The sequence below is a fragment of the Pieris napi genome, chromosome 11, assembly GCF_905475465.1.
Source record: "Pieris napi chromosome 11, ilPieNapi1.2, whole genome shotgun sequence".
NCBI classification, from domain to species: Eukaryota; Metazoa; Arthropoda; class Insecta; order Lepidoptera; family Pieridae; genus Pieris; species Pieris napi.
In genome coordinates this window covers 8,972,666-8,988,770 of record NC_062244.1, presented here as the reverse complement: position 1 = coordinate 8,988,770, position 16,105 = coordinate 8,972,666, and the positions used below count along the sequence as shown (strand labels likewise).

General features: G+C 31.3%; 1 protein-coding gene across 1 annotated transcript; it reads right to left on the bottom strand.

The window, feature by feature from the left end:
- Positions 1–270: 270 nt before the first annotated feature.
- Positions 271–14,829, bottom strand: LOC125053778. The gene is made up of 8 exons (XM_047655342.1): positions 14,462–14,829; positions 13,896–14,082; positions 13,585–13,689; positions 8,075–8,209; positions 5,392–5,520; positions 3,356–3,524; positions 2,171–2,313; positions 271–1,345 (listed from the first exon to the last, which is right to left on the bottom strand). The coding sequence occupies exons 1-8, from the start codon at positions 14,608–14,610 to the stop codon at positions 1,256–1,258; spliced, it is 1,107 nt and encodes a 368-aa protein (XP_047511298.1). The 5' UTR covers positions 14,611–14,829; the 3' UTR covers positions 271–1,255.
- Between the last annotated feature and the right edge of the window lie 1,276 nt (positions 14,830–16,105).

Here is a 16,105-nt window from a genome sequence, read left to right as displayed (position 1 = left end):
TTTTGTCCGTCAATTCCCATTAGTTTCTACTAATATTGAGATTGTGTGTACTGTGTATATTATTGGTTACATTATCACACAAAATTAAGCATTTATTAAATATTAATCCTATAACCAAGTATTTATTTAAATATTCGAGAAATAAATTATTCATGGACTACAGTCTCTGATTATAACTTAAATTATCATTGTCATGGTTTCAATTGTGGTCAATCCATTTTTGAAAATGACTTACGGCGCTTCTAAAATGGAAATGATTAGAATTTAGAACCATTTCATGAAGCAAATAAGAGCGGGAAAATATACAACCAACGACAGCGACATGGCGTTCCGTTCCATTGTGATTTGACAGATCCATTTGACATAATAACATAAAGCACGATGTCGCGTGTCAACGCGTATTGGACTATTATGCTGTAGACCAATCAGAATCGAAAGGAAAGATAATCGTTTAGTCCTTAGTTTTACATTCTCACTCCCCAAATAGTATTTTTACCCAAAGATATGTAACACGGAAAAGGATTGCAGTCGAGTGATTTCCTCTTTTAAGTACCATTTTTAACGGGTTTAAAAATTAGCCCCATTTTCAATGTCTTTAATACTGTCGAGGCACTGATAATAAATAGATATAAGAAATGAACTTTTAAATTTTTATATTAGTGGGTGCGTTAAATGCTTTTAAGGTCTTATTTGTATTATTTGGAGGTGTATCCTAGGGACCTTAACCTTCACTGGGAGCTGATTCCTGAGCTTGTTAATTCCCAAAGGAAAATACCTATGAAGCATATTTAAGACATTAGATAGTTACACGTAAAATTCTATTATCTATGCTAAAACACATATTTTGACTTATGTGGCATAAATGTGACCAAAGATTAAGTGCTACTCACAATGACAACAATGCGTTGAAGTGAAAAGTACTTCTAGTATTGTCTATACTATATGTCCTGACAATTTATCAACTTAAAACTAAAGGTTGCTTGATTTGCTTCTTACATTAGGTTCGCAATCTTTTTACTATTTCACCACTAAGGGGATACAAGCTGTATCTCATACTAATACATGAAGTATCAAATTACGAACAAAGTAGCAAAAGCTAGTCAATATTTCATCAGAACATAACCTAAAGTTACAATATTTTAAAGGTCTCAGATTACCTTTTGTTATTTGTGCTGTGTGTTACAATTTACCGAATAAATGGCTAAAAGAAGCAAAACTGGTTACTATAAACGTAAAATATTTAAGATTAAGTGCATTATTCTTCGTCCATAGCATTCTTCAGTTCCATGGCGAGTTTATATCCCAATTCAGGCCTTCGATCACGGCCTTCCACCATTGCTAGTACCTTTAAAAATACAATTAAGAAATATAAAGTGGCGAAGAGTTAAGATTGTCGGTCTTGTCAGTTTGTATAGTAAAGGAAGACATCGCTAGGAAGGCTATAGACCTTAAAATCGACAGCGTGTGACAGGCACAGAAAAAATGATTACAAAAAAGAAATCTGATGCCAAATGGTTTGTCGCCACTGGTTTAAAAAAAAAAGTAAAGTAAAGGCTAGAATCATAAGATGCGTAGAGTGCAATGTAGGTAGATTTTTGGGTTTTCTCGTATAAAAGTACCACAAGAAAAGTGACCGATATAAATTATACTTTAGAAAGTTATGAAATTAGTAGACATTTTATTCGCTTTAGTTTATTTTGTAAACTTTTCATTTCTATAATATTATATAATAAAGTATTGGTTTCCATATTATGATATTATAGTTTGATTATATTGCCAAAGTAAAGATGACCGGCCTAAACTCTTAATTGATACTTGTTCATATGTTGGAGTATTCAGTACTTCAAGAAAAAATAATCAAATAAACAAATACAGAAGTTGTAAAAAAAAATGGTTAAGGTTTTTTTTTTAATATTATGGCAATAGTTTTAACTTTATGCCAGTTTCAAGATGGTTAAGGTTACAGTCTTTTTAAACCAAAAAGTTTTCATCTCTCAGTGCACAAATACTGTCCACTTAAAAAAAGTAAAAAAAGTGTACTTCCAAATATTTTGTTAACTAGACTGAATTTTTAACACTTACCTTTGAATGTGAGCTAAATTTTAGTGTCTATAAAGTTAATAAACTAACTAGTATATAAATATTAATTATATGCAAATTTCATACATACATCCTCAGAATTAATAATAAGTCCATTATTATTAATAATGGTACTCTTAGTCCGTTGCATGTCAGCTAAATCCACGCCACGACAGGCGTTTTCTATCAACACTGAACGGTAGCCTATGGCGAGTGCGTCTGCTATTGTTGCACCTGAAAAAAAATTATATTTACTACCTTAGTATTATTAATATATTTATAAAAATAAATTACTAGTCTATGTAGAGAGAACTGTCATGGTATTTGAGGACACAGCCGTGCTATTTTTTTTTCTTCACTTTCCGCAGACTATACCGGCATAAAAACGCAATTTTTACCTAGCAAATAAAACGTTATATGAAATAATACAACTATTACCACGAATTTTGGTTCCATAAAATCGTTATCGTAAAGTATGTTATTTTGTATGACAGTTCTATATGTTTTTTCAGACAAATTGTAAGCAATTAATGTTTTTTACTATATTGATAGATATTTTTTAAAGACAAGTTTTATATGTGGAAAATGTATCAGTTTCGTTATTAAAGTAAAGGTAAAAATTATATAATCGCTTATTTATATATTATGAAAAAGAAAAATAATAATTGAGGGTTAAAATTGTAGCGACACAATCTGCGCTTACAAATGACTGCGATGACGTCATAACCTGAAACGCGCCAACGTTATTTCTTGACCTTAGCCACTGAGACCTTTGGGCAGTGGTTGGACTGGTTCTCCATTTAAGTTGGAGTAAAAGTACACATTCCGTCCCCCACAAAACAATCAGTTTAATCAAAGACAAATTTTAGAGATCTTTTAATTTTTAATTAATTTACCTAGAACTGGCTGGATTATATTGAAAAATCTTGTGCACATCTTTTTATTACTCTTTAATGTTAATATTCTACGGTTTCGATATTTGTAAATATGTGAGGAACATGTACATACTAACTTTTTTAGTACGAGTATAGTAGTTTTATTCTAAGAGTACATTGTCTTCACATATAATTATTTAACAAATGTAACAAAATATTGTAAACCTATTTTAAAAGAGTAAGTGTGGAGTTTCTTGCCCATTCTTCTCCACACGAAACTACCTTTTGGAAGGGGCAACTAGAATCTTCTTTGTATTTTTTTTTTGACGTTCAAAAGTGCCATTTTAGATGGTCTAATTGAAATAAATGATTTGACTTTGACTTTGAAAGAGAAAACTTACCGACACAAACATCATACGCGATGCCACAGATGTAAATATCAGTGACCGCGCGCATGCGCAGCTGAGTGCTGAGACTTGTTTCGGTGAGCTTCTTGTTATCCCAGAACACTGAATACGAGTCCACGTCCGGATTTGTACCCTTGTACACTTTTATCGCGCCGTCTACTACCTGAGCGAAAACAAATATTAACGTTATTTTTTTAATAAAGTATATTAAACAAACTGAGACGAACTGACTGACAGAAGACAAATTATTTATTTATTAACTCTAAAAAAAATGCAAACAAAACTTAACAAACATATTGGATGAATTCAATTCGATAAAATCAATTGATTTTTAAATAGACTTTACACAAATCACGTACATGATGTAATACCTAATGATAAATACTGCTAGAGGGCTCACAAGTGCGTTGCCGATCTATTAAGAATTAGTAGTAGTAAGTACTAGTTTTAGGTCCTAAGTCGAAATGACTCGGAAATACTCAGATAAAAGGTTCCATATAGTGGAGTTGGTAACGGATATCAAAAATATACAGGCTAATAGTAGTTTTTTTCTAAATTGTGCGTAATGTATTTAATTAATTTAAAATTATATTAAAGCAAAAAGTCTAAATTAAACCAAACCTTATAAATTCCATACCTATTGACGTGTTTATACGATTATTTAATTTCCTGTTTGCTTTGATAAATTTTGAATTTTCTTTTAACATTCAATTAAAGTTATCTGATCTTTAACGCTTTGGACAGTGGCGGATTTACCAGCAGGCTTGAGCCTAGGGGCGGATTTGAGGGGGCGGCATATATGTCTCAATTTTTTTTGTCTACAGTAATAAAGAATAAATACCTAAATGTTATTAGATTTCACCATTTACTTGAACCTGTCAAAGTGGGGAACTTGAGGTTTTTTCAATCTGCTAATATACTTTTTTATACTACGTATTTGTGTTGGTAGCTGTATGGCATATTTAAAAAAAATTTACCATCTCATTTTTGTTTGTTTTTGTCATGATTGTTTATTTATTAGTTACTTAACAATTGTTATCTGGAAAATAACTGTCTGTCTAAGTTGAGCTAATCACGTTTACAACTATGACCAATACTGACTCAGGCACTGCTCGAGCGGTCCGTGTATTGCTAATATGAATTTAGTATGGAAACTGCAGATCGCCGTGCATCGACCGCATATTGCATTCGGTCTTGACTCCAACATGCGGTCCGTCTATGGCCCACTTTAGCAATGTTTTAGATGGAATAAATTAATGCGTATTTGAAAAAAAAATCTCAATACATATTATTTGTTAACAGCAAGCAGCAGCAGCTTCACTTCACTTACCACAACAAATGTCACCTCGTTGCGTTAACCAAGATAGTTTTGTTATCATAACAAATAGCTGCGTAATCCTGACTTTTGTTACGATAGAAAAAAAAATTTCATTGCAGTGATATTCAGTTTTTAATGTTGAATCAGGAATAAAATTAGCAATAAATATAAAGTCAGCAAAAATTATAGTCAAGTCACCAAACTTTACTTTCTGGAAACTCAAAAAAATTACAAACCGGCTTAGTTAATATACAAACTATTCTTCTATTTTTGTCACCCATTTTTCCAAAAGTTAGTACAAGTATTCTTATATAGTTTAATAATTGTGTTATTTTTTGAATCCAATAATGTTAAATAATTATCTGCTGTATGTTAGTACATATTTATTGATTTCATGGATTACATTATTTAGAAGCTCAGAAAATTTACTAAACTGGTTTACAATGACTGTAATCAGTTCTTAATTTTTCATTAAATTTTGAAAAACAAAGAATCGTATTTAAGTCTTTGCATTCTAAAATATTTTCGTCGGGTATCGAAATGCAGAGGTCAGAAGAGGCGGTAAATTTGAATAGTCTAATGGCGGCAAATGTTTTAATCCGCCACTGGCTACTTAGTGATCTTTCGTAAGTAATCTAAATTGAAACATCAACACGTCAATTCACTAATAAGAACTTCTGTATCTAAACTCCGTCACTTAACGTTTGCTAACCTTGAGGTCCTTATGAATTTCTGCGCCCCAGGAATCCTGTACGCAGTGCCGTGGCCATAGACGCTGTCTCATTGGTGGAGGGCCCGCAAAGACGACGGTGTCGTAGGCTTGTGCCTTATCAGCTGAAACCTGAAACGAATCATTATAAACCAATGCTTTTTTCTTATAAAACTGAATAAATGAAGATTCCTTGAAAACGAATAGGACTTTGTAGAAAACTCTTCGCGACGTAAAAACGCGTAGTAGCCACGCGTACGCTATATACGCTACGCTACTGCGTATACGCGCTAAATATTCGTATAAATATGGGTACGCTCTTTTCTTGAAGGACCCTAAGTCGTATTGGTTCGGAAATACTTCAGCCTAGACTTATGATGTAGTAAAAACTGTTTAAACAATAAAATTTAATTTTTAATAATTTAAGGATTATTTAGTAATTGGTAAGTAACTTAATGGAAAAGTATAATAGTCCTTGTCTATTTGCAGAAGATTTTTCTACTTCGTCATAAATAAATGGTAGCCAGACAGCAATTACCTTTTTTATTCCAAAATTACTGAGAGATTGAATTTTTATTAAATTCCTAATCTAATTCATTTTTATAAACGATATATTCTTTGTTTTTACAAATAGTCCATAATTTAGTTTTTTTTAAATAAAGAATAAATTAGAGTAAATAATAATTAGATTAATTTGAAACAACGGTTTTAGGATAAATAAGTTTAATTTACCCCATTTGTTTGCTATTCTATTTCAAGTATTTTGTTTCGTACAGTACTAATAAGTAATAACCTCTCACCCGTCGAATGGAATTCAATATTAGCAATGTATAAATATTCAGAGGACTACCGCCTTATTTAAATACTTAGAGAAACTAAACATTATTTGTATCCGGACGTAGGTACTTATTTCAAAAACCTATGGCAAACCCTAAATTGCGATTGACTGGTGTCAAATCATTCTCATTGTGAAGAGGTTTTTCGTTACACACATACTGAATACAAATCATTCCTCTTCAAATAAGAGTAGATTATTTGGTATTGATAAAATATTTTAAATATATGTAAGGAAAACATAATATATTTTCCTATACAAACTCTTGCCTATATTGTATTTTATATAAACTCTTTTGTAATGTTGTCTTTGCCGTCTGATCGACGATGTTTAATTTATGTCACTTGACATAATATATGTAAGATATTTTAATTTTTTGATTATATTATTTTACTTTATAAAACCTAGAATATAGGCTTTCAATGTTGTTCCTTTTGTATTCACAGGTGAGTGAATAATTTGTAAATATATATTTTTTTTTTACCACATTCATGTCTTAGCACATACAGAAGTTCTAATCACACACACACATATACTATACTGTGTATAACCTTTAAATATTTTTCATTATTATTAAGGAGTATCCCAGCAAGTGATTTATTGAGGTGAAATTTCTTCTTGCTGAATTCTTAAAATAAACATTTTACAGCGTCGACAAAAAGAGTAATTTTCATATCTATGACGTATAAGTACTTATTTTAATCAAAATAATAAATAATGCCAAACGTTGCATGTAACGCATATCTAAACTATTATGCATTTACATGTTCGTGATATTATCTAAAAGTTAAATTGTCCTGTTATAAAAGTATATTTTTAAAACTTTACGAATTTTGTAAATTCTGCATTTTTTATTAATAATATAAAGAAATTTATAAAAAGACTAGCTGACCGGGCAAACGTCGTTTTGCCATGTATATCATTTATAATAAAAAAATAGGGGTTGATCGTAGAGGGGTAAAAATTAAGGGTTGTATGTATTTTTTAATGCTGTATCATAAAAAATAGAAATTAAAAATTTTGTCTAAAAAATAAAAATAAAAATTTAGGGGTGGACTACCCCTAATATTTAGGGGGATGAAAAATAGATGTTGGCCGATTCGCATAGATACCGGATAAGCACAAAAAATTTCATCAAAATCGGTCAAGCCGTTTCGGAGGAGTATGGCAACGAAAACTGTGACACGAGAATTTTATATATTACATAAACCATTACAATAATAAGCAAATGAATTTTTTGTAAACATTGAGTAAAAGAGATGGAAGGGTTAATTTCATTGGTAAATTTATTAGCTAAATTACATATCCTAAGAATAGCACAGCTGAATAACGTAAGGTACTGTCGGTAGTAAATACGGTACCGGTACCGGTTACTGTCGATAGTAAATCAAATACTAAATTCTTAGAGTAATCATAAAGGCAAACCAATACTTTTCGCAGCATAAAAAAATATATAACTTTTGTAAGCTATTTAAAAATCAAATTAATAGATTTATATATTACTAGCTGACCGGGCAAACGTCGTTTTGCCATGTATATCATGTACAATAAAAAAATAGGGGTTGATCGTAGAGGGGTGAAAGTTAGGGGTTGTATGTATTTTTTAATGCTGTATCATAAAAAAAATAAAAACAGAAAAAAATATCTAAAAATAAAAAAAAAATATTTAGGGGTGGACTACCCTTAACATTTAGGGAGATGAAAAATAGATATAGCACACAAAATTTCATGAGAATCGGTCGAGCCGTTTCGGAGGAGTATGGCAACGAAAACTGTGACACGAGAATTTTATATATTAGATTTTTTCAATTATATACTTTCTTTTCATATTTCTTTGAAAAGTATACTCACAGGACTCGAAGGATCCAGTTCCCGCATATGTACATTGTCAATAAAGGAGACGTGGTCCGGTGGATGCCAATCAAGAGAATAAAAAACGCAATCGAAAGGCACCGACTCGAGTAACGCATTTATCGGTTCCACCACCTGAAACCAAAAAATATATAAAGCCGGTTTAGTATATAACCACTCTATAAAAGCTACACATGGGAGTGCTTTATGTAAAACCCCGCCGATATTCCGTAACTTCGACCTAGTTTTTGTACCCAATTTCGATAGTTCTTTTGATTATCGCAATGCTGATGTTAGCGACATGGGACCGCGTTCAAAACCTCTACTCGTACTATCGCTATTGGAAGTTAAGAGTACCGCAAGGTATAATAATAAGTACAATAATATTGACACGAATTAAGTTCGGTGGCGATTGTTGTATTATATTTTTAAATATATGTTAGCAAAACACTTTGTTTGAAGCTGGGCAACAACTAACTTTAATCATTTAAAATATGAGCTAGTTAACATGTATTATTGGACATTATCAGAATCGAGAATGGTACAATTTATGAGTGTGGTAAAAACTAAAGGGCTCATTTTGTTTTCGCTTTTAATTAACTAATATATATATATGTAACTAAACTAATGTTAGATTACATAACTCACTCGATTTTTGTTTTTGTTCAAATAAGCAACTAGCGATTAATGAATACTTTACTGGACTATCCGTTTCATTAAAGAAGTTACGGGTATTATATATATTCATTTTTTATAGCTATCAAGTCAATTTTACTAATACTATGGCAGCAGAATTACAATGAAACCGAAACATCATTCTATCTCTTTCATTTATAGCGTAAACTCAAGTAACGAATAGACTGAACTGAGTCAGGTTTTAATTACATTATAAGAGATATTTCCTACCTTCCAAAGTGAATACTATACCGAATTATCAGGTGATTTCTTCCCTTTAAAACAAATTTAAAACATAGCGTATACATTTTATCGGAACAAACAAAATCGCAAGTCATCATGATAATTTAACTAAAAACTTCTATGTATGGGTGCAGTCCCTCTATGTTCAATTAATCAATGGTAACAATACAAAATTACCATTCACTGTAGCGTAAACACAATAAAGAATTTTACAATTGGCTAGTTAGAAACCCCATTATTTTTCAAGGACGTATTTTTGGCCGTGTTGGCCTAGTGGCTTCAGCGTGGTCGTAGGTTCGATCCCCGGCTGTATACCAATGGACTTTCGTTCGATGTGTGCATTTAACATTTGCTCCAACGGTAAAGGAAAAATCCTGAGGAAACCGGCTTGCCTTAGACCCAAAAATTCGACGGCGTGGGTCATGTACAGGAAGCTTATCATTTTTTTTTTTTTTTTAAGACAATTCACACCAATTGACCTAGTTCCATGCTAAGCTGGTGAAGCTTGTGTTATGGGTACTAGGCAACGGATATACATACATATTATATAAAGATATACATATAAATACATATTTAAACACCCAAGACCTAAGAACAACACCAAATGCTCATCACATCAATGTTCGCCTCAGCCGGGGATCGAACCCGGGACCCATGGATTCGCAGTCAGGGGTACTAACCACTAGACCAATGAGTCGTCTAAACTTCTAAACTTTTTACTTGCCTAATTAACAAATGATCATGAAACAAATACAGAAATCTGACGCCCAAACCTAAAAAGGTTGTATTTATTTAAAAACATTACGTATTTTTAAAAATCTTTTCAAAGCAATGTAATTCATTTCGACAATTCCAAAAATGGAAATGTTCTGACCTTTCCTCATATACATTTGTGGACGCGATCCAAAAATACACCTTATTAAGTAGAACGATTGGAATCGGCTGGTAATAAGCCGTACCTGGTACGTTAATTGATGGTGGTACGTGAACACTTCACACCTTCGCTGTCATCATTTTCGGCAACTTTCAACAGTTTAATTTGGGAAATTAATTTTTTCAATGTTGAAATAACAATGATAATTCACGCGATTAGTTTGTATCTTTGTTAGCATGTTTCGTTGTTCAAACCGAAAACATCTGCATTGTCTTTATAATATATCATATTGGTTTAGTAATATGAAGATAGTGTTTGTATTTTTTGAATAAATAAATATCGATATTCTGACAACACAAAATGTTTTAATATTTCTAAACGAATGAATATGTTTGAATAGGAATAAAAAAAGGTTTTATTTCTTAGAAAAAGAACTGGGCTTAGCTATCTGACATTCCCGCTTTTCTAACATAAAAAAAGTTATGTGTAGGTAAATTAATGAACCTACTGTTACACTAAGATTCTGTAGATATATTTAAATTTAAAAAAAAATTAACTATATTTGTATATCTTTAAAAGTATCTCAATGTACATAGTCTGCATGTGAAACTAAAGGAAAGCTACATTACAATAAAGTAGGTACATCTATATATCTAATGTATGCCAAAAATGAGTCGATACGTAAGCACCCTACGCCCTACGTGGTGATTTATCAAAGGACGCATTTGTTTGGTCGATTGATGCTTAGCTATCGTTATCACATACTTGTGGTTGATACTATCTACGTATAGTTCTCGGATACTAGGGATTGTCATATTATTTAGATTTACAACTTACCTGTAACATCGTTTAAGAAGAATTTGTAGGAAAAGATTCAGACTGAGAATGTACATGTCACATTTCCAAGAAAACCAAGCTATCATTCAATTAGTTTAAGTAGCCACATTTCATACATATTTCGGATATTTATTTATTAAGTCTTAGTTTCAAGTACACAAAAATATAGTACAATTAAAACAATTCAATAAAAAGAAGGGCAACTGGCGGCCTTATCGTTTTCGAGCGACCTCTTCCAGGTAACCACTGTAGGAGAAAAAAAAATGAGCGCAAGCAGTGCAAAACTAATGGAAGAAAGCAAACGTGTTAACAGTAAAAGGGAAATTAACACAAAAGGACACATGAAAAACAAAAAGTGCACATAAATAAATAAAATTTAAAAATAACTTGCACTTTACCCTTTTCTAAAAAAGCCGTAATTTCAAACGAAAATTGGTTCAAAGTTAGATTGCATGATGACGTTTGCCTGCATTATATGGGCGGTAACTCTAGGTACCGATTGAACGAAATAATTTTTTGGGTTGAACCCAAATTCAATTCCAATAGTAAACTGCGTCGATATTTGTTCCAATTATGAACCATCAATAAAATTAAGTTTTAAATCGGTTTTGACGCTTGTAGCGTAAGATTCATATATTGCTAGCACCTAGGTCGAAGTGAATATTTAGTTACACAATGCAATGCAAAGGTCGTATTGAATTCAATTTGTAAGACGTAGACAAAATAGTTTGCTGACAATAGACATCTTTTCTTTTTTAGACTTTTGTATTTACATTGCAATGTTCATAAAAGTAGGAAGATTTGAGGATAGGAAACGTAACATTCTTTGGTATAAGCTTTTTGTTATTGTTTTTTACATGGCCTTGTATGATTTTGTTAAGTGTTGGACATAGACGATTCTGAGATGCAAACAGAGTACCTGACCAGTTTTATACACCTATGCTAATTGGTCCCAAACTGAATTGTTACTACTATACATTATGCACGTGACACGAATGACATTCTAAATTACCACCTCGTACTTATTAGCCGTAAAAATTGTTATATTCTTATTTAATTTAATGTTTAACATAAAAAATAATCACATATAACTACGCTTGCACTTTCAGCTGCATATTTTATAGGTAATTTTTAAACTACAATAAAGTCAGGACATTGGTTCAAATTGCATTTATATCCAAATATAAGGGTAGCATCGATTCAAACTACGCAGCTAAATTTAGGTACTGAGGTACTGCGGTGGATTACGCCTTATGCAAATATCGGACAAATTGACTTCCGACACGACAACTCTAGAGTAATATTATTTTTCTTCCCTGTTTCCTATCTTATTTATTACCTGCAAAACTGCGGTAAAAGTTAGCAGATAATCGATATTATAGACGCAACATTGTACGTGGAACTATTTTTGAAGTTATACTTCTTTAGGCGCATTATGAAAAATTTATGAGAGTCAAATTTTACGTTGCGCGCGCATCGTGACACAAAATTAACAGAATAAAGTTGCCCACGGAAGATGCTACGGCATTGGACATAATTTAAAAACATCATTCGAATATAATAGAATTTATGTTACACTTAATGTAAGAGAATACATAATAATATTTATTTATTTAATTTTTCAAATGTAAACTGAACTTTATTGACTATAATGACTCCTTTTCCAGTCTTTGATTATTTAATTGTAATTAATTATTTGCATGCAATCAAAAACTATTTTTAATAATGCCAAAGAAGTATAACTTCTTACGCGCGTACATAAGTACACGCACCGTTTTTTTTAAACACGTGGACATGACTCGAAACAAAAATATAGTTTTGTATATTCGTGTACCATTTATTTTATAAATCCTTAAGCTGTTAAATGTTTTGTCTTTAACAGTGTAATGTTACTTTAATGGAAAGTAACCCTAATAAAACAACCATCTCGGAGTTAAAAAAGTTCATGAATAAATCAGGCTTATCACACAGTAGCGGAAACACTATTTAACAAAAAGAATTGTAGTTTAGCTAGAACGTGTAAATTAACTTGACTAATAGATTGGTAATTTCTATGTTCACAACATTGAGTCATTTTACAGGAAATTACCATTTCAGTTGACGTTATCTACGACTTCTGGGAAGGAACCATAAAGTATTCTAGCTAAGATTCTCGACTATCAACTTTTTTAAATTTAATATTTTTTAAAAATTGTTATGCAATAAATAAGCAGGCATTTATATTCATTCTTACCTCAAACATAATGTTTGATTTTTGAAGTGAAACTTCTTTATCGGGGTTGGAAAAAAATGTAGTGTAACATCTTTTCGTTACGCGTCACATTTTTCCGTTACGCGCCATCTTTCTTGTCCCTACCACGGTTGATCCGAAGAGATTCGAAGCCATTAATAACAAAAATAACAAAATCTTAGTAGTAATAAGGTAAAATGAAATAATTGTATTTGTATTCATGTCTATGATAATAAAAGCCTTTTGTTAAACTTTATCTAATTTAACTTTATTTAACCAATTTCTGTAAAGTTGCATATAGTCTTTTTAGTGTAGATAATTTTTTGAAAATTAAGGTCATAAAGAAGTTTCACTTCTTACGTGTGTACACCTAGTATACGCACACATTTTTTTATTTAATTTTATTACACTTTCCCCTCAATCTCAGACAATCTTCAGACTTTATTTAGATCATAATACATATGTATTATGCAATTCCCATATACACAACTATGGATACTTAGTGAAATAGATGAAATGTGTCTGCCTAACAACTGAAGGGTTACAATGTCTTCAATACAAAAATAGTGTATTTTAGTAACAGAATAAAGGAAAAACCTATTAATAAAGTACTAGTAGTATTTAATAAATGTTAAATATAATTTAACTCACCTCATTTCCATCTTGCTGGGCATTGCATTTGCTGATGTTGAGGGTCCCAGAGATGAAGTCATTTTGGACATCTACAACGAGGAATGCACTCACTGGTCGTACTATCTGTAGAATAATCCTTCATCAGACTGAGTAACAAAATGAGTAAATAGAAACTATTAAGAAACTAAAATAAAATAAAAATGCAACAAGGTAAATTACGAAGTTAAGTAAAAGGTAAAAAAAAGTCAAGAAGGAAAAGAAGAATCTATGTTTTTCATTGATGACCTAAAACAACAAGTAGCTATGTGTAATTGAAACTTCAATCTTACTACTTTAATCCAATGGTTCCAGCAGAATGTAAACTCCTCCTTATCAATGTATCCATCTCCATTCTTATCGAATACTTGGAAAATATGCCTAGCTCTCTCTTCACTCAATGGATAGATGTGGCCTTTGTCATTACGGAAGAGAGCCTTACATATCAGGCGGAACTCATCAAGATTCAGCTTCCCATCCCTATCAAAATTCTGATTAATTACAAAATTAATACTAAAGTATAGTTTTTGTAATATTTTTATAAACAATAAGTGTAGCTTTTATATAGTAACACTTATTGTTTATAGATAAATAAGTTTAAGTTCTCTCCATCATGATTTAAAAATGTATCAAAAGTTAGCTCTACTCTACACACAGCTCAGCTAAATATAAGAATAAAAATTTCAATATATGATTATGCAAAGAAGTTTAATGCTTCCCTTCAATATTTAGAAAACTCCAAAACTGATAGTGCAAAGAATATAATAAAGAAGAATATAGTGCATACGTAAAATCAATAAAAAAACTAGTTTCAATTCATTTAGCTAAAGTTTTTAGTCACGAAAACGAAAAGTCGAACCCATCTTTGTCGAATGTTTCGTAACATGCGTCCATTTCGTCAAGTTGGTCTAGTTCTATTGGAGATTCGTTAGCAACCTCCGACATCGTCGGTTGGATCGAAATGAAGCGTTCATCGCAACCACTGCTGTTTATAAGGCAGGTCAACATCTTGCGTGTTTCACTAACCTCAACAAGTTTGTAACTTTTTAACGCTGAATAGCCTTCGTCGGAACTTATACCAAAATTCCAAAAAACACATCATACAGTCACGCATTTATAGTATTTGCTAATTTTAAAAATTAAATAAAAGCAACACCTCGGCAAATTACATTATAAAAAATACTTATTATTTAAAAATACAGTTTTGACATTAAACGATAGTTTCAAGTATGATTGTGAGTTGTGACTTATGACATAAATTTGACTGCTTAGACTTTTGGCGTTGACAATCTTATACCTTACGCCATAGAAAAATAATTAAGGTAGACTCCATTGCTTGAAACAATACACGTACAATAAAATGAAAATTGTGTAATAGTTAATACAGTTCCAAGCATAATATATAAGTTAATAAATAAGAGCATTAGTCAATTGCAATTACAAATTAGAGATTTGAAATTGGTTGGGATTTTTGAGATTTGATTTTATGGGTAGTGACGACTCGCCAGAATAAATCTTGTAAAATTCAAATAAAAAGGGGTTTCTTAAATAAATTAACATACAAGAACACACCATTACATTGAATTAATCTAAGACTTGTTCAAATTAAAAGTCACTTATAATAATGGAAGTATATCTCTGAAGTACGATAAACATGCTTATGCTAGATTCTTAAAGTTGAATTTGGTTACAAAATACAAAAATTTTGTTTTTATTAATTTTTCAGATCGTACTTTGTTTGCCATTAAGAACCATCCTCGTACTTCAAGGAATATTATAAAAAAAAATCAGACAAATCGGTCAAGCCGTTTTCATGTTATGTCGTGACAACGGAAAACGGGTTTCATTTTTATATATATAGATTCTGGCTATTGAATGAATGTCATGAATGTCAGACTACAAGCCCATGAAAAAAAAATACCTGTGAAATGAACCAACGTGAATAACGCTTAAAAGGCTGTTACTATATCAGAAAATAACTCTGAGCACTATGCCGTCATTTCTAAGCGGTCCATGTGAGTACGTGAGTGAATGGAATTTCTCAGGTACAAATGAGGAATTTTGACTAATTATTAAGGTACGGCTTTGTAATAGTGTATAGATGATTAAAAAAAAAACGGTGCGTAAAATTAAACGATCTTGAGAGTACTTTACATAGAGGTAACATTTTCCAGCATGCCGTACATTTTTTGTGGAACACATAGGTTAAAATTTTGTCACGGACATTAGACGTATTCAGTGTCAACTGTCAACTTACAAATGCTCTAGTAGTAAGTAGACAATAAATTAATAAATTAATATAATTCCCCGTAAAGTCCCCCGTCCTTTAAGTGTTAAATGTTTGTTAATGTTTGTGTTTAGTCCATATTGTAGATTTTTATGTAAATATATAGAAATCAATAAAATTAAAGTGTAATATATATATAAAAATTATTATAAAGAGGAAACAGTATTTAATAATGTTATTATTACTCATTCATATTTGTGTTGTCTGTGCCGTCTT